This window comes from Mustelus asterias, chromosome 3 (genome assembly GCF_964213995.1).
Source record: "Mustelus asterias chromosome 3, sMusAst1.hap1.1, whole genome shotgun sequence".
NCBI classification, from domain to species: Eukaryota; Metazoa; Chordata; class Chondrichthyes; order Carcharhiniformes; family Triakidae; genus Mustelus; species Mustelus asterias.
The window spans coordinates 104,808,810-104,835,671 of NC_135803.1; the positions used below are offsets into that span (position 1 = coordinate 104,808,810).

A 26,862-nucleotide genomic window follows, 5' to 3' on the forward strand; every position below is an offset into this window, starting at 1 on the left:
AAGTACCTGGAAATAATTTGGAGTGTTTTTGGAAAGTATTGTGGCGAGTCTTTGAATTTGACAGGGAGTATTGTTACATCCTCATTGGGGTGGCAGACGTGTAGGTGATCTTTGCACTCGAAGGATACAACAGGTATGTGGCAGAGTGGCAGTGCCCTGCATCTGCAGCACAGCAGCATGATGGAACAGAGGCTGCACAGTGGACAAGCTCTGCACAATGCCTCTGCCAACTTGGAGCTGCAAATGTATGCTCCATGCTCCTTGACTGTGACAGGTGGTTGTCTGGCAGATCAGACAATGCTCTCAGCATCTGTGTACTCACCTATATACCATCCCATTGTCTGAGCTGGTGGTCGTCTCTGACCAAATGACAGAGCCTCTTCATCAAAGCTGTGCTGGTGCACTTTCTCCTCCTCGTCCTGGGGCTGCTGGGGATTGTGAGGGGGGCGGGGAGGGGGGGGTGCACATAGCGGTTCTTGGGTGTCTGAAAGCAAGAACTCAGAAGGGGAAGGTTAAGGTAAGAGAAGAAGGGATTTTGGGTGGAATACACCTCCAGCTTGCTCATCGTGCCAGACTGTGGGAATTCACCTCCTGCCTACCTGCCCTCACTCACTGCATAGAATACTCCGAGGGCCTTCTGGCCCCTTCTGGAACCACTGCAGCTCTCCTCCCCCTATACACCTCCATCAATAAAACCTCCAGCACTGCATCCGTAATCCTGGAGTCCCTTCTCTACCCTGAAGTTCGTTTTTCCTTTATTTAATATTGCAGAAGTAGCATTCGGCAGTAGCCTCATGTAATTCAGTGCAACTTCCCTTTGAGATGAACAGGCTGTCTTTAAGAACGGAAGCTGTCTGTGCTATGAGTGAACGTTACTTTACTGCTGAAACACAGACACAGCTGGCAGTGCAGCAGATGGTCAGCACTGTGCTACAATCATGGTAGTAAGGTAGCAGCACCAAATGCGCATGCTGTCCACTGGATTGCAGATGTCTCTTGCACCCCAGAAACAGCACACACCCATTTCCAGCCCATGGAGTACAAAAGCCCTCCCCCACCAGGGTTTTCCTTACATGTCTCAATTTGTAGATTAATTAATTGATTGCTATGATTGTTTTTGTCATGAGACCACCCGAATGGATGGATCATATTGACCAGCCACAGATGGGAGTTACAGCAACTCAGTTTTAGCTAAATATTTAATGATTTTACATATTTTATATACACTCTAAGAGTACAGATAAACATACTTCGCTTGTGTGTATAATATATATATATATATAAAACAGAACAAATATCCAGCACCATTCAGTAATCAAAGGGCTCACTACACTCAAAACACACACACCATGACTTACCATTTTGCCAACAAACACACAAAAAGGGCGAAGTTCACATGCATAAACCATGCGAGTATTCAAATCAAATGACCAAACAAAAGTGCTTATTACTAATTTTTATTTACTAAATGGGAAAGCAGTTAACCACATCTGGATTCCCAATTGGCCAGTGGTTCATGTATTGGACAACTGAGAATGAGACAACAAAATCATCAGCAGCCTTTGCAGAAGGTTCAACCACAGCCTTACCGCCTTTGTCCTTGCCTACATCACAATGATCGGCAAGTTGAGTCACCATGAAAACCATTGCATAATGAGCTGATGGCTGAGAGGGGGGTCATCACAAATGGATCAGTTCATTCTGCCCCACGTTTACTTGAATGCTCAATCATAAGAGCAAATGAATTAACCATTCTCTGATCGAAGGATCCATGTTTATCCTAAAAGCTTAAAGAAAATGGTCATTGAAATATCTCACTGAAGTGTATTTACTGTAAACTAAACAAATGGCTAAATAGAACCTGTGATCAGTAATAATCAAACCAAAGGTATATACTACAGCGCAGTGCAAATTGCAAACATTGCAGCAACAATGTCCATAAACTACAAAGCCAAATCTAATAAACCAGTGATTAGATCACATTCCATTTGTCCGTCGGATTATAGAGTGAACTGTCAAAAGGCAGAAAGCCAGTGCATGACTGCGCACCACAGTAACATGATTTCAGGGCACAAGGCTCTTCGCTGGACCGTTCTTTATCTGTCCCTTCCTTCCGAAGATTGTTGAACTTTCCAGAGTAGTCGTATGACAGTTCCTCCTCAGCTGCAATATTACGAGCTGCAAAAAGAGCCAACCTTGGAACCAGGGAGTTGACACGGACAGGAACCATGTACAGATTGGGATCACAGGAATGGTTGAGGAATCGGCCAACATTGCCAATGTGGGTAGGGTCGACATATGTCTCCAGTACTTTTCCATTGCTCAGGTGTTCTCTCACAGCTATGATATAGTTCATGTCAACAGAAGTTTGGGACTGAATTCGTCTGCTGGCTTCTGACAAACTAATGACTTCACCACTATACTCACACACAAACCTCCCTCTCCTAATTGGTTCCAGAGTGCGAAGGCCCCATCCTTTCTTGGAGGTCTTGAACACCTGCAGTTTAAAAGTGAGGCCTCTTTGGACAAGTCTGTTCTGGCAGTCCTCACTGCACTTGCACATAATGTTACACTCAAACACCGGCCTAGAGTAGCTCGTCTCCTTAAAGTCCACGAGACAGAGGTTTTCATCATAAGCTCTTAGGTAGCATTGTAGACAAGTGCAGGTATCCTGCTCACAAGAAGAGGCTAAGCACTCACATCCTGGGAGGGTTATTTCAGTAGGATCGAGATCTTCTCCTGGTCCAGCCACATTTTCTGGTGTGTACTGCAAGACGAAAATAAAACACGCTTAAGAGAAAATAATTTCACAGTTGCCTTCCTCCTTCAGAAGAACTGTACATTCTTCACAAATCCTACTTAGCGAGTAAAGGGGAGAAACCAAGTTATTTAACACATTCCTGCCTTGTTATGAAGATGAGTTAGAATACTTCACAAGTCATGTACAAATAAGGCACAGCACCAAAGATAACTTTTTGTACGAAGTTTTGTACATTTAAATGCTGCTTAAATTCATCCAGCCGATACTTTGTCCAGACACCAGCATTTGGGAATTCAACATCCAGCTACTCAAACAAAAGACAGGCAGCATCTACTCACAATGAAGTCACTTTATTACTATCAGAATAAACCTTTCAGCAAAAAGTATTATGTGTATTAAAAAAAAATGTAACAATGTATAAAAATTCTAATTATTGTCAAACACAATAAGTTGAGTAACAAAATCCCCAAGTACCTCACTGCACATCTCATCACCAACACCTCATGACCTATAAAGCCAAGTTTGCTCCCTCCCTTAAATTAAAATTACAGCAGCATGACCAAGGGAGCATTAGATTCCAGCTTCCTGAGAATTCATTACCCATTTCTGAATCTGGATCTCGGTGTCTCTCAACAAGAACTTAATAATCTTGGCCTTAATTAACTTATGTAAATATGGCTTTCAGATAAATGCCCTTGGCCTGTCATGGTTCGTCCCTAGGCTCCATATGAAATGCTATATCTATTAAATGAAGTGTGAAAGCAGGCCAGCGCACCAACCCCAGGAGACAGTCCCCCTTTACTTGGAAAAGGGAGAAACTGGGGAAAGGAGAAAATTGTGAACTGGATATAATCCAAGTTTCCGTGTGCACATTTACACTTTGTGAAAGGAGGTTGTGCATTGTAGAAATTGCTATAAGAAAAGTCAGAATTTGTCCAGTGCACTGGGGAGGATAAAATATTTTTAAAAACAAGCATTCATTGTAGGAAACATGAGTCAAGGTGACCTGTACTCATCACCACAAGTATAAATAATGCAAAAGGAAATATGATTTGGAAATCCATGTACCAGGAACTGTGACTACATTTAATAAAATTCCAAAATTCAAATCAATTCTGGATTTTGAAAATTATATGATAGCTACAGGAAACCGAACATTATTTTATCCGCTGCACAAAGTAAAATTAATTGTAACAATTTTATTTGATTTATTATTGTCACATGTATTAACATACAGTGAAAAGTATTGTTTCTTGCGCGCTATACAGACAAAGCATACCGTTCACAGAGAAGGAAACGAGAGAGTGCAGAATGTAGTGTTAGTCGTAGCTAGGGTGTAGAGAAAGATCAACTTTCTCAAGTCCATTAAAAAGTCTGACAGCAGCAGGGAAGAAGCTGTTCTTGAGTCAGTTGGTACGTGACCACAGACTTTTGTATCTTTTCCCGAAGGAAGAAGGTGGAAGAGAGAATGACACAAGTGACAGCGTAATGAGGGGAAAGTTTAGATTATTTTATATGAATTGTACCTGTAGCGATGTATATGTATTTATACTTTGTTTTAATGGTCTTTTGCTTCACCATCAATTTTATTTGAGTGGCATTTTCCATACCCAGTCATTATGGGTGGAGTTGCCAATGTGAGGCAAAGTGACTGAATTTGTGAAATGTGCAGCTTTCAGTTAATTCAGGACTTGAGAAAAAGCAGTGGTCAGTGTTCCTCCTCCTATGATCCACCTTCAATCAATTCACAACTTGGGGGAAAATGGGAAAGATTTGCTCTTGCACCTTATATTCAATTCCATCGGATCAGATGGGACAGCCGCTCACACTGATAATAGATCCCAATCCCGATGTGAGATCCGAAGATTTCGAGAGGTAGAAATCACAGGATCCCAAGAGACAGCCGGATTACAAGCACTGAGAAAAGACCATTTTAACATTGCATCATCAACCTGCTGGTTTGCTGATAGACTGGCATCAGTTTCTTTTGGTATTGGGCAGCACGGTGGCACAGTGGTTAGCACTGCTGCCTCACAGCACCAGGGACCCAGGTTCAATTCCGGCCTCAGGTCACTGTCTGTGTGGAGTTTGCCCTTTCTCCCTGTGTCTGCGTGGGTTTCCTCTGGGTGCTCCGGTTTCCTCCCACAGCCCAAAGATAGACGGGTTAGGTTGATTGGCCAATTGACCCTAGTGTCAGGGGGATTAGCAGGGTAAATGTGTGGGGTTACAGAAATAGGGTGTGGGTGGGATGTGGTCGCTGCAGATTTGATGGGCCGAATGGCCTCCTTCTGTACTTTAGGCATTCAATGAGATAATCTTTGGGTGCAATGTAAATAAGATTCGCGCTGTAGAGTGGAGACTCCACTTTTGGCTCCAGGTCAAATCACAGCAGGTCAGGTATAACTAACAGGGTGCATCTAAGATGCAGCGTTCAGTGCTGCCACAATGTGGGTTAAACCCAACTTCAAAGAGTCCCTCCATTTACACCAATATGTTTCCATTTGCCACACTATCGATCCTATTGATACCTAGCAAACTGCCACATTATTAGAACAGATTTTCTGGTCATTGCTCATATTGTTGTTTGTGGGACTTTGCTGTGAACAAATGTGTTGCCACTTTTCCTACATTACACAAGAAGCTACGTGTTAAAACTATTTCATTGGTAGTAAAGCACTGGGACAGCTTAAAGCTGTGGAAAGTGATATGTAAATGCAAGTGTTTCATTCTTTTAGCATTCAGTTACCCCATATTTTGTGCTGCCTGGTGGTGTTAGCACTTATTTTGCTTATTACATTTACGGCTAATGGACGCATTTTATTTTATCTCAACAGTCTCTGTTCCATCCCTAGTCTCAGAGGTAAAAGGACCTTTTGCCAACCTGCTATCACAGGAGGTGGCCACTATCCCAAAGTATGCTAGCTCTTCAATTGTAAACTCGCACATATTCTCCTCCAATCGGTCCAGATATCTGCTAGGATCACATTTTAAAAATACAGCTCAGGAAGGTTGTTCAGTCCATCCTAGTTCACCTAGAAAGATGCTAAAATCTTCATCATGACTGTTTTGAATGATTCTGTGGATTTTACCTCCATTATTCTGACAGAGAATTCGTTCCAGGAACCAATCATTCTTTGTGGGAAGCAAGAGGAATCAGTCAGAAATTGGGAGAGCTGTCCAATTAGTCCTATATCCAACCCCTCCCCACCCCCGTCTCCCCCAGCCACATTTTCCTAATGGTCCTGCAAAATGTTTCTGTAGCAAGTATGTATTTAATTCAATTTTGAATGTTACCACTGAATCCATTTAGACCAACAGTAGACCAACCATAATGCTAATTCTAACGATTTTCTGAAAGTATTGGATTCTGCTCATGTGCAGTTAAATATAACTGAAGGTAGCAAAAGTCGATTCAGATCGTCCACAACGGTTTTGTGTCTATCAAATGATAGCAAAGTGATGAATCCCCATTTCAGACACTCAGATGGGAACTGGATTTCTCACAAAAGCTTGGCAAAATGTCAAACAGTCTGCATCCTAATCTTATTCAATTGATTTCCATTTAATAATCATCGAGAATCTGAATGGTGGCACAAAAATATCATGGTTAAATTGATTAATCTGGAGGATGCAAGTGCAGCATGTTCATTCATATACGGACAAGAATACACTGCTCATGTGGCCAGTGTACCTGTGTTGTGCTCCTTATGGGTATTCCCACAGGGCTGTGAGATAGGCAGTTCCAAGATTTTGGCACAGTGATAATGAAATGTCCTGACCACTGTCTGTCCCTGAGCTAACATCATTAAAACAGATGATCTGATCACTGTCACATTGCTGTTTGTGGAAGCTTGCTGTGTACAAATTAGCTGTCCTGTTTCCTCCATTACCACCATTCACACCACTCCAGTCTCGCACCTTCTGAAGAAACCCAGCCAATTAAAACATCTTCACAGGACAATTCAAAATGAACAGTGACTGTGGGGTGATCTTGTGGCGCAGTGGGTAGTGTCCCTGCCTCTGGGCCAGAAGCTCTGGGTTCGAGTCCCACAGTAAGAGTTTTAACAACACCAGGTTAAAGTCCAACAGGTTTATTTGGTAGCAAATGCCATTAGCTTTCGGAGTGCTGCTCCTTCATCAGATGGAGTGGATATCTGCTCTCAAACAGGGCACACAGAGACACAAAATCAAGTTACAGAATACTGACTAGAATGCGAATCTCTACAGCCAGCCAGATCTTAAAGATACAGACAATGTGAGTGGTGGGAGCATTAAGCACAGGTTAAAGAGATGTGTATTGTCTCCAGACAGGACAGCCAGTGAGATTCTGCAAGTCCAGGAGGCAAGCTGTGGGGGTTACTGATAGTGTGACATAAAGCCAACATCCCAGTTTAGGCCGTCCTCATGTGTGCGGAACTTGGCTGTCAGTTTCTGCTCAGCGACTCTGCGCTGTCGTGTGTCGTGAAGGCCGCCTTGGAGAACGCTTACCCGAAGATCAGAGGCTGAATGCCTGTGACCACTGAAGTGCTCCCCCACAGGAAGAGAACAGTCTTGCCTGGTGATTGTCGAGCGGTATTCACCCCCACTTCTTGCCTTCAAACAACCGCACAACCTCAAACAGACCATTGTCCGCAGCAAACTACCCAGCCTTGAGGAGAACAGTGACCACGACACCACACAACCCTGCCACAGCAACCTCTGGAAGACGTGCCGGATCATCGACTCGAAAGCTAATGGCATTTGCTACCAAATAAACCTGTTGGACTTTAACCTGGTGTTGTTAAAACTCTTACTGTGTTTACCCCAGTCCAACGCCGGCATCTCCACATCATGACTACCTTCGAGTCCCACCCCAGGATTTGATGGCCAGGGAAGGTGCGTTCGTTACGCGACCAAACACATCGGGTGCCAACCTGCAAATCCCTCCAGATTTGCCAATGGCTGGCGTTAAGAGCGGGAGAAACTCCGGGGGGGCGATTCCCCCAGCCCACTGCGCTGCTCAAATAGCGTTATGAATGCACCTGGGGCTGGCCAGCGATCAGGCTGCGGGGGTCAGAGTGGCAGCAATGCGGGGTTTGTGGAGCTGGCCAGCGATCAGGCAGTGGAGGGGGTCAGAGGGGCCGCGATGCGGGGGTTGTGGGGCTGGCCAGCGATCAGGCCGTGGGGGGGGGTCAGGTACATAAACACCATCATTTACGTAGTACATGAGGGTCATGTCGCTTTCACTATCATCCTCATCATCAGAGCTACTCTGTTCATTGAACATTGCCTTCTTAGCAATGATATTCACAGACAGTGTGTAAGCAGATGCCACACAGAACCGACCAGGGGGGGGGTCTGAGTGGCAGCGATGCGGGGTTTGTGAGGCTGGCCAGTGATCAGGCTGTGGGGGGGGTGGTCAGAGGGGCAGCGATGCAGGGGTTGTGGGGCTGGCCAGCGATTGGGAGACCGGCAATGTGGGGCTACTGAGCATGTTCCGATCTCCGCTCTGACAGATCAGCACATGCGCAGTGGCCCACTCAAGCGCTATGCTGCCGGCCTCTCAGGCGGGAATAGGCCCCGTCGACTGGTTTCCAGAGTGAACCCCGCTAGGGCACTCTGTGATGCTCAGAGTGTGGGAGATACAACCTGAAAATCACGCTCAAAGAATCAGCAGGCACTACTCCCATTTTCACGTGAATTGGGGACTTCGAATTTTTTGAGGAGAATCCCAGCCCTGGTCAGCCACACTTGATGTGCAGTGGTGCCCTTCAAACTATAAACCACTGATGACAGACTAGTGGCCTGTTCTGGGAATCACTAGGTCTGGAAAGAGATGGAAATCTGCCTTAGTGCACCAGTAGGAATGGGAAGAGAATTGGAGTAACTGTGGGCTGGCTAACAACACACTCTCTAGCTCAGGTCACTGTCTGTGCAGAGTCTGCATGTTCTCTCCATGTCTGGGTGCTCCAGTTTCCTCCCACACTCCAAAGATGTGCAGGTTAGGTGGATTGGCCATGCTAAATTGACCCTAGTGTCAGGGGACTAGCTAGGGTAAATGCATGGGGTTATGGGGATGGGGCCTGGGCGGGAGGTAGTCGGTGTAGACTCGGTGGGCCGAATGGCCTCCTTCTGCACTGTAGGATTCTCTAATTCTATGAATGAACAGAAAGAAAACTCACATTTTTAAACACAGAGCTGTCAGCCTGTGTTTCTGCAAACTCTGTTGCTGATTTCCCCTCTCTTCCTGTGAGGATCTTCCTGCCCAGTGCTAGGAGTTTCTCCCCCATGGACATTCATTTTTAAACAAAGCCTAATCAAAGTTTCTGAGAGAGTTGTGGGGCCAATCCCAGCCCACCGTTCCCCCGCTCCCCCACAAGGCAGTCATCCCATCGTCGTTAGGGAGTGGGCTGCTCCTATCTCTCCTAAACACCATCGCCCTATGGTAATGGATGGATAGCCGCTGAGTTCTGACTGTTGATAGACTTGATCCGCAAGGTTTGATGGGACAGCGCCTCCGGCAGTTCCTGCCATCGCGAGTCGACTGGAGCAGAGGATCGAGATGGTGACAACTCAGGAAATATTAGGGTGCAGTTCAGTGGCTGAGAGTTCGAAAGCTCATGGCAAAATTCAGTAAATGTGACCATTCTTATTCCATTCTTAACAGAGCATTGAGTATGTCAAACAAAATTGCTGCCAAACTCATGGCCCATTCCTCATTATTGTGGTCGATGGTCATTATTCCTCCACCAAGTTACCAGTTTATACTGAGCAAAATGGGTTGGATGTTTACCACCAGGAGGGGTAGCTCCAATTGGTTTAAAGGGCCCCATTATGATCAGTCTTCACTTGGGGTGGGGTAGGGGATGGGGGTTGGGTCGGGGGCAGGGGCAGGTCGGTCCTGCCAACTTTGGAAGCCGATCACAGGGGGCTACAGTGGTGGCGCTGTGCCAAGGTGAGCTGGTTAGAAAGCCATCTGGGAACTCTCACCTGTACTCATTCCCAATGCTTGGCTGAGCTCCAAGACTCACAAATGCATAAGCTCAAAAATGGGTTCTGTTTTGACAACTGAATGGGGTGTTTATTTTTTGATTGCCTTTTTTTTGGTTAGAAAAAGTTATTTTTTCTGTAATCTCTGTCTCCATGTCTGTATGTTTATTTGGACAAGATTGAGAAGTATGAAGTAGGTTAAGCTTCTTTTACTAATATTATAATTGCCATATCAGATTGACACTTTTGGAGGCCTTTAGGAACAGCAATTTATTCCAAAGAAGATTTCTGAATGGGAGATCCTTTTCTCAGCATTTCAACATTTGCCGCTTTTTTGTGGTTCATTGGTCCAGTACATAGTGAATACTGGGTGAATGGGCATAGAGGGGAAATAGAAGCCATTGAAGGGGCATCAAAAGGGTGTGGAGGCAATGGACAAGACTTTTTGAACTCACCTTTCAAAAGCTTCCCGAATGGTTCATGATTACTGTGAGGGGTCTGGAACCCTGAGTCACAGAGAGTTTGGCCCAGCTCCAGTACAATATTATTAAACTAGAAAGAGTGCAGAAAAGATTTGCTAGGATGCTACCGGGAGTTGATGGTTTGAGTTATAAGGAGAGGCTGGATAGACTGGACGTTTTTCCCTGGAGCGTAGGAGGTTGAGGGGTGACCTTATAGAGGTCTATAAAATAATGAGGGGCACAGATCAGCTAGTCAATAGCTTTTCCCAAAGGTAGGGGAGTCTAAAACTAGAGGGCATAGGTGAGAGGGGAGAGATACAAAAGGGTCCAGAGGAGCAATTTTTTCACACAGAGGGTGGTGAGTGTCCGGAACAAGCTACCAGAGGTAGTAGTAGAGGCGGGTACAATTTTATATTTTAAAAAGCATTTAGATAGTTACATGGGTAAGATGGGTATAGAGGGATATGGGCCAAATGCGGGCAATTGGGATTAGCTTAGGGGTTTAAAAAAAAAGAGCGGCATGGACAAGTTGGGCCAAAGGGCCTGTTTCCATGCTGTAAACCTCTATGACTTAAAAACTACTTCATTTATTATAGAGCGCTTTGGAATGTTTGTGAAAAACACTATCAATAGGAGTCTCTTTCTTTCTTGCATGTCTGAGCTTATCACTTGCTATGAGGTGCTTTGTGATTTTTAAAAATTTATTATTAGTGTCACAAGTAGGCTTACATTAACACTGCAATGAAGTTACTGTGAAAATTCCCTCGTTGCCACACTCCGGCACCTGTTCAGGTACACGGAGGGAGAATTTAGCATGGCCTAACCAACATGTCTTTGAGACTGTGGGAGGAAACTGGAGCATCTGGAGGAAACTTACATAGACACGGGGAGAACATGCAGACGCCGTACAGACAGTGACCCAAGCCAAGAATCAAACCCAAGTCCCTGGCGCTGTGAGGCAGCAGTGCTAATCAGTCCGTGTCACCTGATAGTCAGCCAGGAAGAGCCAAAGTGCTAAGACTCTTCATATTGGTGCTAACCTGGAACGCAAATACATTTTAATTTCTATTGTTGCATTTCTTGGAAGAGAAGTACAGTTCAGTGTAATGGATTGGAGTCAGAACTGGTTTATTCACTCCTCCTGCTCACAATTGAATCCCCACAATTCCCTCATCTAATTTTCAGTCTTCCATGTTTCTGTCATTATTAGTGTATATTATTGATATTTAACACCTCTGGTCGTGTTGTTTTGTTGTGTCGTTTTATTTTAGTTTAGGGATTAAAGTCTCTGATATTCTGTCCTCAGACAGCTAGCTTCCTTGGCCCTGCAGTCACATTGCGTATGTCACCAATGCTGCTGCCTCGCTCCAACAGGATGCTGCAAGTGGTTGATTGACAGTTTAGATACTGTACGCGAAACTCAAAAAGTTGTCGCCAGTGCAAGTGTGGTTTGTAACTTCAGATATCATCACCACCACACAAGCTGCTTGAAGGGCCAGCCAATTAGCACCAAAGTCTCATAAGTCCACCAGCAACAACTTGATGGTCAGGATACAGAGTGTAAAGCTCTTCAAACCTTACCGGAATCTTACAGCACAGGAGGCAGCCATTCAGTTCATCATCTCTGTGCTGGCTCTTTGAAAGAAAGACCCATGCAATTGGCCCCATTCCTCTGCAAGTAGTGCCTTGCCAAATATACATGAGTTACGATTGAATCTGCTTCTATCAACCTTTCAGACCACAATTCATGCAGCAGAACTTGGCCACAGTCCTACAGGAATTCCTGTGCGGTTATCTCTACTCTCACACTCGGCATCACCCGATGACAGTCTGTCAGCCTCTTTCTCTCCTCCCCTTACTGTACCCACAGTACATTGTTAATCTCCTTCACCTCTTTACCCATTTATCTGATTCAGATGTCAGCTGTGGCTCAGCTGGTCACTGAGTCAGATCTCACTCAGGAGATTGAGGGTTCATGTACCACTCTGGAAGCTTGGGCCCACAATCCAGGCTGACACTCCAGTGCAGACAAAGGGTGTGCCTCACTGTCAGAAGTGCTGTTTTTCATTTGAAGGCCTTCTCTGCCCTCTCGGATGGAAGTAAAATATCCCATGATTATGTTTGAATAAAAGCAAGGGTGAACACTCAGTGCCCTGCCAAATAATAATAATCCTTCAACCAGCATCAGTAAAACAGATTATCTGGTCATTCATTGCTATTTATCGGAGCTTGCTGTGCACAAATTGGCATCTGCATTTCCTACATTACAACAGTAAATGTGTTTCAAAAAATCTCCATTGGCTGTAACCTGCTTTGGAACATCCTGAGTTCACACTCCTGAGACACACTATAGAAAAGTAAGTCTTCCAGGAGTGAGGGGAGGAAGACTCTGGGAGAAGACAGGAAAATACAAATGGCATCTGCAGAAATATGTGAGCTCTTGGAAAAATTCAAGCAAGCTTGTTATCTTTCAAATAATACAAAACACAAAGGCATGAGCAGAATGATAAGATCAAGGTCCAATATCAGTTGGATAACACTCAGCTGCTGTCTTGGTGAGAAGAGGAAGCTAGATAAAGAATTGGAGGATACAAAGATGAGGTAGGAGGAGCATAAAGGCCAGCATGGCCTTTTTCTTTCTATCCAATTTCTTTCCAACAAAGAGAACTTCATACAAAGACTGGCAAATACACTGCTGCGTGACACAGCTGGATCAGAATAAATTTGTGTGGAATGAACTGTGTTAAAACTCAGCCCCAGCAAAGTGTCTTGATAGTGATCCTTGGAAGATTGCCTCCTATTCTCCCAGTGTAGAGCTGCAGCACTTCCATCCACCACAGCAGCCACTCTTAGGGGCTCTGAATCAGATCGCCAATTAACTGCCAAATAATTGACAGCTTGGTGCTGATGGACTCAAGCTCACAAGGAAAGAGGCCAAACTCAATGCAAGTAGGACCTAGAACCGTGTAGGTAGGAGATGGTCATTTCATTCCTCTGGGCAAGCTCAGAAGACAAAGCAGGTACAGCAAAACTGGAAGATAAAGGCAGACAGGAAAGAAAGTGAGACAGATAAATATGTCATCCATTCCTCAGTTTGGGTGGATTGAAATTAATGAGAGATCAGTTTTCATATCATAATAACAGGGGCAGCACAAATAAAGATACGAAGTGCCATTGCTGGCACTTTGACAGTCTCATAATGAACCCAAAAAGAACATGCCATCAGAAACGTGCAATCATCGTGCCAACCCCCATCTCACTGCCACTTTATTTTACCCTGATGCCACCACCCTGTCCACAGCCCACTTCCTCCCACGCCCACAATGGTCAACTCCCATGAATAAAAGGGAGAAACCGTGTTATTTAAAGACAAGACTTGTGGTGAGTGGAATATGCTTGGAAGAACGGGTGACTTTGGACCTTAATTCCCAAAGCTCTCCACCACTGGGGTTTTCCTTGGTTTATCTATGCATCTGTGGCAAGAATGAGAAATTTCCGCCGTTTGGCAGGTTTCAGATATTTAGGTTTTGGAATTCCATCATTCTAACGATATCTCCAACATCCACTGGCTCCATAGTCCAAATGAGGCTGAACAACTGAATGTCCAAGCGTAGGTTGGAGCTGGGAGATAATGCAGAGTGGTGATTGGAGGAGCAATGAGCGCACGAGCGACAGAATCCATGAGGAGATGCTACGCCAATCACAGATTCTGGGTGGAATTTTTCCATCCCACCCACCATGGGAATCATAGTGGGTGGGACACGGACCGTGCAAAGGTCCGTTGACCTCGGATGGGATTTTCCAGCCTAGGGACGGGTGCGGCCAGAAAATCCCATCCTCTGTGTCTTCCCATGCTGGTTGCTACAGCTCCTCCAATCACAACTTCTCTCCCTCCCTCTTGTGCTGCTCCTCCAGAGACAGAATCTGTGATTGGAATAGCAGATAGGACCGGAAGAAGGAAGCCCGTGATTGGAATTTAAGGAGCCAATTGGAGGTTTTTGTGTTTCCATCTCCAATTTATTTCTCTTTCCTCCTAGTTACTCTCTCCTGACATCTCTGTTGGACCCAATGCCACCTTCTCACAAACAGCAATGTAGCAACCCATTCAGAACAGCACAGGCATCAGCAGGGCCCAGACAACATGGGTTGCTTACTAGGCACAATGGGGAGGGAGGATCCTGTGTATGCACTGATCATACAAGTACCATTTCCTCCTCTATACTGAGATGACCAAACCTAAACTGGGTGACCGCTTGGTGGAACACCTCCATTCAGTCTGCAAGCATGACCCCAAGCTTACAGCAGCTTGTCATTTTAATTCTCCTCGAGCAGCCCACATCTCTTGTTCTCTCTCTGGTCTTTCTGTCCATGGCTTCCTACAGTGTTCCAATGAAGGCCAACGCAAGATTGAGGAACAGTACTTCATCTTTCATCTTGGCACTCTATAGCCTTCTGGACTCAACATTGAGTTCAACCATTTTAGATTATAACCTCTGCCAACCTCTACCTCCATCTTGTTCTCTGTGGGTTCTTTTTTAAGTTTTTTGTTTGTTGGCTTGTTTCTTTATACCTTAAGATTGCATTCAGATGGCTGCTGTACAGCGATTCATACCTCATCTTTGTTTCATCACTATACCCATTCCACTGGCTGCTGCATCATGAAACCTCTTTGTCATTTCCTCTCTCATTCCCGCCATCCTATCCAGAGCTTACCATTTGTTCTTCCTGCCCTCTTCCGGCTTAAAAACTCGTACATTTCTCTCTTTCTTCGATTCGAATAAAAAGTCAGTGACCATGTTAACTCTTTTTCGCTCTCCACAGACACTGCCTGCCCTGCTGAAAATTTTACAGCATTCTTTTGTTTTTATTTCAGATTTCCAACACCCTCAGTAATCTGTTTTTGGACCATATCTTCTGAGTGGTCAGAGTCCAGTGGTGCTCGAGGGAGTCAATCGCCCATTCCAGGACAGTCCTGTCCGAAATGGAAGGGTTGGGAGCCATGTGTCAGAGACGTCGCCCTTCCTGTTGAACCAGTAGCCCATGTGTTTATTCTGCTAATGTAACAGGTCCCATCTTGACCCAGCAGTTCAGAAGAACTCCCTGCTCCAACATCACCATAAACGGACTAACTAGTCGTTTATCTCACTGCTGTCTGCGCTGTGAGCCAAATGAATGTCACGCTTGTTTACATAACAGTGTCTGTACTTTAAATTAATTTATCACACTGAATCCCTGTGGGATGTCCTGTGAGATGTGATAAGGTTCTTTAGAAATGTGAATGTTTTCTGTTCTTGAAGGCAGTTTTCTTGGTGTACAGCACCATCTGCTGCTGTTCTGCTTTTGTTATACACAATCTTCCTGCTACAATGAGCCTATAAATGCTAAGGCCGTTGACATAAATTAGTGCATGGTCACGAGGAATTGCGTTCCCATCACAATCCAGATGCATTCTATACAATATAAAGTTTTGGTCAATAAAATTTTGTCTTTTCAAAAGTTCTTTACTCCTTGTTGCAAATTAAGCTCAACATGCAATTTTTTAAAAGGCTCTTGCAGGTAAAAAAAACCCCACAGTCTTCTGCCTTCTCTCAACCTCTAGTCTCGTCTCTGCTAATCTGTGTCCCTAAATACCCAGTGGTAGCTAGACAGAGCTGAATGTTTCCTTCTCAGACATTTGCCGATTGCCATCAAGGGCAAGGATGATCTACGGGATGTTGCAGAGGACCACCTGAGCTGAGTACCCCCCGCTGGTATCGAAACTACAGTGAATGCTGTTTGGCATCACCCTGTGGCTGAAATCTGCATTACACTAGCATTGCTCAACCCACCTTTGGTCACAGTGTCCCTTACAAATCAGGGCCACAAGGTTTACCATGATGTATACTACACTGTAAGAAGTCTCACAACACCAGGTTAAAGTCCAACAGCTTTATTTGGTAGCACAAGCCACTAGCTTTCGGACCGCTGCTCCTTCATCAGGTGGGTGGGAGTTCTGTTCACAAACAGGGCATATAAAGACACAAACTCAATTTACAAAATAATGGTTGGAATTCGAGTCTTTACAGGTAATCAAGTCTTAAAGGTACAGACAATCTGAGTGGAGAGGGGATTAAGCACAGGTTAAAGAGATGTGTATTGTCTCCAGCCAGGACAGTTAGTCAGATTTTGCAAGCCCAGGCAAGTCGTGGGGGTTACAGATAGTGTGACATGAACCCAAGATCCCAGTTGAGGCCGTCCTCATGTGTGCAGAACTTGGCTATCAGTCTCTGCTCAGCGACTCTGCGTTGTCGTGTGTCGTGAAGGCTGCCTTGGAGAATGCTTACCCAAAGATCAGAGGCCGAATGCCCGTGACCGCTGAAGTGTTCCCCAACAGGAAGAGAACACTCTTGCCCGGTGATTGTCGAGCGGTGTTCATTCATCCGCTGTCGTTGCGTCTGCATGGTTTCCCCAATGTACCATGCCTCGGGACATCCTTTCCTGCAGAGTATCAGGTAGACAATGTTGGCCGAGTTGCAAGTGTATGTACCGTGTACCTGGTAGATGGTGCTCTCACGTGAGATGATGGCATCCGTGTCGATGATCTGGCACGTCTTGCAGAGGTTGCTGTGGCAGGGTTGTGTGGTGTCGTGGTCACTGTTCTCCTGAAGGCTGGGTAGTTTGCTGCGGACAATGGTCTGTTTGAGGTTGTGCGGTTGTTTGAAGGCAAGAAGTGAGAGTGTGGGGATGGCCTTCGCGAGATGTTCGTCTTCATCAATGACATGATGAAGGCTCTGGAGAAGATTTCGTAGCTTCTCCGCACCAGGGAAGTACTGGACGATGAAGGGTCCTCTGTCTGCCGTGCCCCGTGTTTGTCTTCTGAGGAGGTCGGTGCGGTTTTTCGCTGTGGCGCGTCGGAACTGTCGATCGATGAGTCGAGCGCCATATCCTGTTCTTATGAGGGCATCGTCCAGTACTTCCCCGGAGTGGAGAAGCTAAGACATCTTCTCCGGAGCCTTCAACGTGTCATTGATGAAGACGAACATCTCGCCAAGGCCATCCCCACATCTTGCCTTCAAACAACCGCACAATCTCAAACAGACCATTGTCCACAGCAAACTACCCAGCCTTCAGGAGAACAGTGACCACGACACCACACAACCCTGCCACAGCAACCTCTGCAAGGCGTGCCGGATCATCGACACGAATGCCACCATCTCACGTGAGAACACCATCCACCAGGTACACGGTACATACACTTGCAACTCGGCCAACGTTGTCTACCTGATACGCTGCAGGAAAGGATGTCCCGAGGCATGGTACATTGGGGAGACCATGCAGACGCTTTGTCAACGGATGAATGAACACCGCTCGACAATCACCGGGCAAGAGTGTTCTCTTCCTGTTGGGGAACACTTCAGTGGTCACGGGCATTCGGCCTCTGATCTTCGGGTAAGTATTCTCCAAGGCGGCCTTCACGACACACGACAACGCAGAGTCACTGAGCAGAGGTGACAGCCAAGTTCTGCATACATGAGGACGGCCTCAACTGGGATCTTGGGTTCATGTCACACTATCTGTAACCCCCACGACTTGCCTGGGCTTGCAAAATCTGACTAACTGTCCTGGCTGGAGACAATACACATCTCTTTAACCTGTGCTTAACCCTCTCTCCACTCACATTGTCTGTACCTTTAAGACTTGATTACCTGTAAAGACTCGCATTCCAACCATTATTTTGTAAATTCAGTTTGTGTCTTTATATGCCCTGTTTGTGAACAGAACTCCCACTCACCTGATGAAGAGGCAGCGCTCCGAAAGCTAGTGGCTTGTGCCACCAAATAAACCTGTTGGACTTTAACCTGGTGTGAGACTTCTTACTGTGTTTACCCCAGTCCAACGCTAGCATCTCCACATCATGTATACTACACTAGCAGTGCAAAATGCCAAATTATTTTAGACAGCATGGAGCTAAGCTCACCAAATTTTAAAAATATATATATTTGTTGACATTCATTTGCCATACAAATGCGATGGCGAGCTTGCAATTTAAGAGCTTGTGCAGATATGTTGCTAAATTGTCAATTATTTCCTTTCATCTGGAGCAATTTCAAAATTGTTGTAATCCTTAAAATGCCTGCCTTTGATTTCTCCAACTACTGCTTTGTCTCCCACCTCCCATTCCATTCCAAGATTTTAGAGCATTCCATCGCCATTGCACCACATGCCACCACCACCCCCCCAGACTGTTCAAATCAATCTGTTTTCCACTCCATCCCACCCACAGCACTCAGCCCTCCCTGGTCAAAATCTCTGATGACATGCTGTGTGGCTGTGACCGCAGCTTATTATCCTTCGTCACCCTCTCTAAAGCATTGGCTACATCATCCTCCAGAAACTACAAACCTATTCTTCGATTATGTCCCTTATCTGGCTATCTGTTGAAGTTCAGCTGGAGAGTGTGTACCTTTCGCTATCCTGCTTGATTCTCCAAATCTGTCAACTGGCCTGTCACCAAGGCAATCACTGAAACCTCCATCACCAACTCATCCCCATTTCCACTGCAATCTTCACCAACAACCTGTTCTGGTCCCCCCATGCCAACACTATAATTAAGAAAGCCCACCAACGCCTCTACTTTCTCAGAAGACTAAGGAAATTTGGCATGTCAGCTACGACTCTCACCAATTTTTACAGATGCACAATAGAAAGCATTCTTTCTGGTTGTATCACAGCTTGGTATGGCTCCTGCTCTGCCCAAGACTGCAAGAAACTATAAAATGTCATGAATGTAGCCCAATCCATCACGCAAATCAGCCTCCCATCCATTGACTCTGTCTAACTTCCCGCTACCTCAGCAAAGCAGCCAGCATAATTAATGACCCTATGCACCCCGGACATTCTCTCTTCCGCCTTCTTCTATCGGGAAAAAGATACAAAAGTCTGAGGTCAGGTACCAAGCGACTCAAGAACAGCTTCTTCCCTGCTGCTGTCAGACTTTTGAATGAACTTACCTTGCATTAAGTTGATCTTTCTCTGCACCCTAGCTATGACTGTAACACTACATTCTGCACTCTCTCGTTACCTTCTCTATGAACGGTATGCTTTGTATCATGCAAAAAAACAATACTTTTCACTGTATACTAATACATGTGACAATTATAAATCAAATCAAATCTTCATTCAGAATTTATCCATCCCAGCACTTCCCCTCTCCAAGATTCTTCTTGCTAGCTGCCCAAATTAAACCCAACACAAATTCCTACTCGTCTAAAACTCCATAACCCTCACCCTGTCCTAAACAAAGCCCTGCGAACTTAACACCCCAGCCCATACCAGCCTTCACTGACAGATGAAGAGAGACTGGATCTGGGCTTGTACACACTGGAATTTAGAAGAATGAGACGGGATCTCATAGAAACATATAAGATTCTGATGGGACTGGACAGACTAGACATGGGAAAAATGTTCCTGATGTTGGGGAAGTCCAGAACTAGAGGTCACAGTCTAAGAATAAGGGGTAAGCCATTCAGGGCTGAGATGAGGAAGAACTTCTTCACTCAGAGAGTTGTGAACCTGTAGAATTCTCTACCACAGAAAGCTCTTGGGACCAGTTCGTTAAATATGTTCAAGAGGGAGCTGGATGTGGCCATTGTGGCTAAAGGGATCAAAGAATATGGAGAGAAAGCAGGCGTGGGATACTGAAAGTACATGATCAACCATGATCATATTGAATGGTGGTGCAGGTTTGAAGGGCCGAATGGCCAACTCTTGCACCTATTTTCTATGTTTGTGCTCTAGTGGATCAAATTCAGAATCCATATTCTCATATAGCAGGCCCACCATGGTCTCCCTCTCCTACCTGTGCCAGCACTTTGTCCCTGCTTGGACCCTCTGAGCTTTCAACTCTGGTGTTTCATCACTGCCAGACCATTTGTACGTCTTCCCTCATCAATTCAGTTCTATTCATTGCTTATAATATACACTTTTTGACCAATCTGCAATTCATAACATTTCTGATTGTTGAATTTAATTTCCCATTTATACATGCAACTTAGACAATGTAACATAAAACAATAGGAGCAGGAATAGACCACATGAGCCTACTCCACTATTCAACACAATCATGGCTGATTTTGGGCTTCAACTCCACTTTCCCACCCACTCCCCATCTCCCTCGATTCCCTGAGAGACCAAAAATCTGTCTATCCCAGTCTTAAATATGGTCACCGATGGACAATTCCCAGCCAATAAAACGTACCCTTCGTTCCTTAGCCAGATCCTCTTTTTCTCAACTTTAATGTCATCAGCAACATCAGATTTATTTTTGATATCCAGGTCATTAAAAGTAAATTTGCAAACAACAGGTTTCTAACGATGAACCTATTTAAAAAATTATAAAAATGCCACCAACATCTCTCTTCTCTCGCTCCCCCCCATTCACAAATACAAGTTAGCTTATTTGGTTAAACCATGGCAGCACGGTAGCACAGTGGTTAGCACTGCTGCTTCACAGCTCCAGGGACCTGGGTTCGATTCCTGGCTTGGGTCACTGTCTGTGTGGAGTTTGCACATTTTCCTCGTGTCTGCGAGGGTTTCCTCTGGGTGCTCCGGTTTCCTCCCATAGTCCAAAGATGTGCGGGTTAGGTTGATTGTAATGCTAAAAATTGCCCCTTAGAGTCCTGAGATGCGTAGGTTAGAGGGATTAGTGGGTAAATATATGGGGGTAGGGCCTGGGTGGGATTGTGGTCGGTGCAGACTCGATGGGACAAATGGCCTCCTTCTGCACTGTAGGATTTCTATGAGCTAAAATAACTGTTTTAGTTGTGCTGAGATATGTACCATATTCCACCTCAATAAATCAAGGTAGTGTCAAATTAGATTAAGGAATTTCATTAAGTCGACTTAAACAATTAGATTTTTAATCAAATCACAAAGTTATTTTTAAGTTGGTAAAAGCGACTAATCTTCATGCATCCTGTTCAATAGAAATTGAATGCAGACTTACAAGGATAGGATATTTACAATATTCACACACTGAAGTCCTGACAATAATGCTAAATAAACCACTCCCCCTCCTGTTGGATTTTACACTTCTCACCAATAGTCACTGCTTCCTCATTTTATCCTAGCTCTTAACTAGTTCCTCTCTGAATTCCTATGGCTTTTGAATTGGTTCTGATTTCTTTCATGTGCAACTTTGCCAGAAGCTTAGTGAAAGATCAGACAATTAGATCGTAGGAGGATCTACTTAATCTCAAACATCAAATGAGATCTTTCCAGGTAGAATCTTTCTACTAAATCCATATTACTTGTTTCTTAGAAACTTTGTTATTCAGTTGTTATCCTTCTTTTCCTAATCCCTGAGAATATTATTTTCATATATGGTATCGATGTTGCCCTAATGAGCCTATTCCCCTGTCCTTTTCTCACATATCTTTGCTACGACTGTGTGCAGCAATAAACAAGGATGCCAAGGCCTTGAAAAGGTTTTGGAATTGATTTACTCGAATGGTACCAGAGATGGGGAACTTCAATTATCTGGAGGGATGAGAGAAGCAGCAGTTGTTCTCCTCTGATCAAGGGAGTTAAGAGGAGATACTCAAAATTCTGAGGTATCTTGATAAAGATAGTGAGAAATTGACAGGTCGGTTGGAGAGAGAGAGATAACAGCAAAAGAGATTTTTTTTACACAGCAAGTTATGATGATCTGGACAGCACTGCCTAAAGAGTAGTGGAAGCAGAGTCATCAGGAATTTTCAAAAGGGAATTGGAGAGGAAAAGAAATGCAAGGCCTTGGGATGAGAGCAGAGGAAGTGAAACTAATTGAATAGCTCTTTCAACAAGCCAGCAGAGGCATGGTGGCCAAATGACCTCCTTCTGTGGTGTATGATTCTCAGCCGATACCTTTCATTAGCTTAAATCTCTCACTATCATTTGCTCTTGAATCAAGCTTACTCCAGCTCTACTCATTGCAAGGCTTAAGTTTGATCTGCAGTCAGACCAACTACCAGCTTTAACCAGTTTCCCAGGATGGGAATATCCATGGCTCTTTTGGGCAATATTAGCTTTTGTGACCAACTCTAATATATCCAGAATTATAAGCTGTCACTTAAGGAAGTGGACCTTCAATATTTAAATCATACCATTAACAAACTTGCAGAATGGCCATAGAATTGGCAAATTAATTTCAATACAGATCGAAGAGATGGTATTATATTTATAGGTCTCACCTTACTTGGAAAATAAGGATCTAAATGGAGAAGTTTTAAAAATTGAGAGAGGTTTATTTAAAGTAGACCGAAAGTCTGTGTTTCCACCTATAGGTTAGAGCAAAACTGGAAGCTATCGATATAAGATAACTACCAAGGTAATAAGACAGGGCATTCAGAATAAGTGTCATTACCCATGCAGAGTGGTGAAGATGTGGATCTCATTGCCATTGGATGTAGTTGAGGCTAATAGTAGAGATGCATTTAAGGGGAGCCTACGTAAGCACATGAGGGAGAAGGGAGTAGAGGGCTATGCAGATTTTTAAAATTCATTTACCAGATGTTCTGAGAGAAACAAGTTTTAGTGAGGAACTGAAGGAAATCAGTATTAGCAGAGAAATGGTTTTGGGGAAATTGGTGGGATTGAAGGTGGATAAATCTCCAGGGCGTGATAATCTTCATCCCAGAATACTTAAGGAAGTGGCCCTGGAAATAGTAGATCCATTGGTGGTCATTTTTCAAAATTCTTATTCACAAAGTTATCCACTTTAGTAGCAAAACTAGGAAGGCAGATTATTATTTGAATGGATATAAATTGAGAGAGGTGGATACACAGCAAGACCTTGGTGTCCACATGCATCAGTCACTGAAAATAAGCGCACAGGTACAGCAGGCAGTAAAGAAGGCAAATGGTATGTTGGCCTTCATTGCAAGAGAATTTGAGTGTAGGAATAGGGATGTTTTACTGCTATTGTATAGGGTGTTGGTGAAGCCATACCCGGAGTAGTGTGTGGAGTTTTGGTGTCCTTATCTCAGGAACGTTGTGCTTGCTCCAGAGGGAGTGCAGCAAAGGTTTACCAGGCTGATTCCTGGGATGGCAGGTCTGTCATATGAAGAGAGACTGAGTCAGTTATAAACAAAAACAGAAAATGCTGGAAAATCTCAGCAGGTTAGACAGCATCCGTGGAGAGGGAATAGAGCCAACTGGCTGGGTGACCCTTTGTTGAAGTGATGAAGGGTCATCCAGACTCGAAACATTGGCTCTATTCCCTCTCCACAGATGCTGTCAGACCTGCTGAGATTTTCCAGCATTTTCTGTTTTTGTTTCAGATCCCGACATTCGCAGTATTTTGCTTTTATCTGAGTCGGTTAGGATTGTATTCATTGGAGTTTAGAAGAGTGAGAGGCTATCTCATAGAAACTTATAAAATTCCAACAGGATTAGAGAGGATAGATTCAGAAAGAATGTTCCCGATGGTGCGGGAGTCCAGAACTAGGGGTCATAGTTTGAGGGTAAGGGGTAAACATTTTAGGACTGAGGTAAGGAGAAATTTCTTCACCAGAGAGTGGTGAATCTGTGGAATTCACTAACACAGAAATGGAATTGAGGCCAAAACATTGTGTGATTTCAAAAAGAAATTAGATATAGCTCTTGGTGCTCAGGGATCAAGGGATATGGGGGGGAGGCGGGATCAGGATATTGATTTTGATGATCAGCCATGATCAAAATGAATGGCGGAGCAAGCTCGAAGACTCAAATGGCCTACTCCTGTTTCTATTTTTCAATGCAACATTTGTTGCCAATCCTTAATTGCCCTTGACCTTACGAGGCCATTTCCGCGATTAGTTAAAAGTCAGCCGGCCTGGAATCACGTGACTCCAGACGCATAGTAATATGGTTGACTCTTAACTGCCGTCTAAAATGGCCTTGCAAACCACTCAGTTCAAGGGCAATTAGGGATGTGCAATGAATGGGGCCCAGCCAGCAACAACCACAACCCATGAATGAATTAAAAAAAAATTGTAGGCCAGGCCAGGTAAGGATGGCAAAATTCCTTCCCCAAAGGATATTAGTGAACCAGATGGGTTTTTACAACAATCAACACTCGTTGCATGGTCATCATTAGTCTTTTACTTCCAGATTTTTATTGAATTTAAATCCCACCATATGCCATGGTGGGATTTGAACCTGGGTCCAAAGAGCGTTACTCTATGTCTCTGGATTACTAGGCCAGTGATAATACCACTATGGTATACCACTAAGGAAGGATGGAAGGAGGCTCGAGAGGCACATAAACAACGGCAAAGACTGGTTGGGTTGTATGTTCCTTTTCTGTGCTGTATATTCTATGTATTTTACCAATTCTGACTTTATTCCTTCAGATATTCAATAGAGTGCAAGGGGCAATCTCAAAGAGTCCACCTACCTTAGTATGCACCATGTACTTTACCTTTATAGCAATATTTCAATCAGTACAGCTAATATTCAAAGACCTTCTATACCATCTTGCCAGGCCATGAAATCAAAATGCAGGTCATAGAATGTCTCCGATTGCCCATACTGGTACCTGTGAGCTTTGTTCAGCTTGATGGTGACTCTTAAGGAAGCAGTGATGTAGTAGTATTGTCATTGGACTGGTAATCCAGAGTAAAATAAGGGCCCATGGTATTCGAGGCAAGGTACTAACATGGATTGACGATTGGCTGTCAGACAGAAGGCAGAGAGTTGGGATAAAAGGTTCTTTCTCAGAATGGCAACCGGTGACAAGTGGTGTCCCGCAGGGTTCAGTGTTGGGGCCACAGCTGTTCTCTTTATATATTAACGATCTAGATGACGGGACTGGGAGCATTCTGGCCAAGTTTGCCGATGATACAAAGATAGGTGGAGGGGCAGGTAGTATTGAGGAGGTGGGGAGGCTGCAGAAAGATTTAGACAGTTTAGGAGAGTGGTCCAAGAAGTGGCTGATGAAATTCAACGTGGGCAAGTGCGAGGTCGTACACTTTGGAAAAAAGAATAGAGGCATGGACTATTTTCTAAACGGTGACAAAATTCATAATGCTAAAGTGCAAAGGGACTTGGGAGTCCTAGTCCAGGATTCTCTAAAGGTAAACTTGCAGGTTGAGTCCGTAATTAAGAAAGCAAATGTAATGTTGTCATTTATCTCAAGAGGCTTGGAATACAAAAGCAGGGATGTACTTCTGAGGCTTTATAAAGCACTGGTTAGGCCCCATTTGGAGTACTGTGAGCAATTTTGGGCCCCACACCTCAGGAAGGACATACTGGCACTGGAGCGGGTCCAGCGGAGATTCACACGGATGATCCCAGGAATGGTAGGCCTGACATACGATGAACGTCTGAGGATCGTGGGATTATATTCATTGGAGTTTAGGAGGTTGAGGGGAGATCTGATAGAAACTTACAAGATAATGAACGGCTTAGATAGGATGGACGTAGGGAAGTTGTTTCCATTAACAGGGGAGACTAGGACGCGGGGGCACAGCCTTAGAATAAAAGGGAGTCACTTTAGAACAGAGATGAGGAGAAATTTCTTCAGCCAGAGAGTGGTGGGTCTGTGGAATTCATTGCCACAGAGGGCTGTGGAGGCCGAGACGTTGAGCGTCTTCAAGACAGAAATTGATAAATTCTTGATTTCTCGAGGAATTAAGGGCTATGGGGAGAGAGCGGGTAAATGGAGTTGAAATCAACCATGATTGAATGGTGGAGTGGACTCGATGGGCCGAATGGCCTTACTTCCGCTCCTATGTCTTATGGTCTTATGGTCTTATGGCCCAGGTTAATGGCAGCACAGTGGTTAGCACTGCTGCCTCACAGCACCAGAGACCCTCAATTCTGGCCTTGGGTGAGCGTGTGTGTGGAATTTACACGTTTTCCCCGTGTCAGCATGGGTTTCCTCTGGGTGCTGCAGTTTCCTCCCACACTCTAGTGATGTGCGGATTCGGTTGATTGGCCATGCTAAATTATCCCTTAGTATCAGGGAGATTAGCAGGGTGAATACATGGGGTTCTGAGGATAGGGCCTGGGTGGGATTGTTGTTGGTGCAGATTCGATGGGCCGAAGGCCTCCTTCTGCACTATCAGGATTCTACGATTCTATTGCATCGCATCCAGCTCTTGGCAATGAGAACTGGTCCCATGGAGACTGTGACCACAGTTTGATTTCCATAGCTTCTGGCTGGTTTTAGCTACAAGTTCAAAGTTCAGATAGAACATAACATTTGAAAACTTTAATGAGTATTTATGTCATAATAGGGATCAAAACAGAAGTTTTTGGACACAACACAAATTACAACCTCACAAAGCACCTCTGTGCATATATATGGGTTTCACCAGTTTAAATTGGTTAGTGGGTGACACTGCCGCTACTAAAGCAGTCACTATAAGATGTGACAGACCTCGGGTTCTGTAAATAAATGTACCTGTATGGGAGGCAGACAGTCACTGTCCACTTCATTCAGGACTGGCACTGGCAGCCTCTCCAGGCCGCAGCATACATCAGGAGCCAGGACACGGCCTGAGCCCAGTGCCTGGGTACCGCTGGCAGCGGTCATTGCACCCAGTGGCACAGAGCGCTAGGCTGGGCTCCAGCTCCTCACTCACACCCTCAAGGAGTTAGTTCCCCGCTACTCCCGGCCTCAATGTTGCCATTTTCCATTCACGCTGGGTTACAATGTCACCGCGCTCC

The 26,862-nt window shown here is 44.7% G+C and overlaps 1 protein-coding gene across 2 annotated transcripts; it reads right to left on the bottom strand.

The window, feature by feature from the left end:
- Positions 1-1,189: 1,189 nt before the first annotated feature.
- setmar (SET domain and mariner transposase fusion gene) lies at positions 1,190-26,862 on the bottom strand. 2 transcript variants are annotated; one of them, XM_078209414.1, is made up of 2 exons: positions 26,597-26,862; positions 1,190-2,767 (listed from the first exon to the last, which is right to left on the bottom strand). In XM_078209414.1, exons 1-2 carry the CDS (start codon positions 26,726-26,728, stop codon positions 1,973-1,975), a joined length of 927 nt encoding a protein of 308 aa, XP_078065540.1. In that variant the 5' UTR covers positions 26,729-26,862; the 3' UTR covers positions 1,190-1,972. The 2 variants fall into 2 exon arrangements, with proteins under 2 accessions (XP_078065540.1, XP_078065541.1); XM_078209415.1 differs by lacking the exon at positions 26,597-26,862 and adding an exon at positions 11,773-12,645 and having other exon boundaries at positions 1,449-2,767.

What these genes read in the sequence shown, in the direction of transcription:
- setmar (XM_078209414.1), bottom strand. Translation starts at nt 26,728, where the DNA reads ATGACCGCTGCCAGCGGTACCCAGGCACTGGGCTCAGGCCGTGTCCTG. An exon ending in ACTGTCTGCCTCCCATACAG is followed by an intron (nt 2,768 to 26,596) that starts GTACATTTATTT and finishes TTCGTCTTGCAG; the next exon opens with TACACACCAGAAAATGTGGC.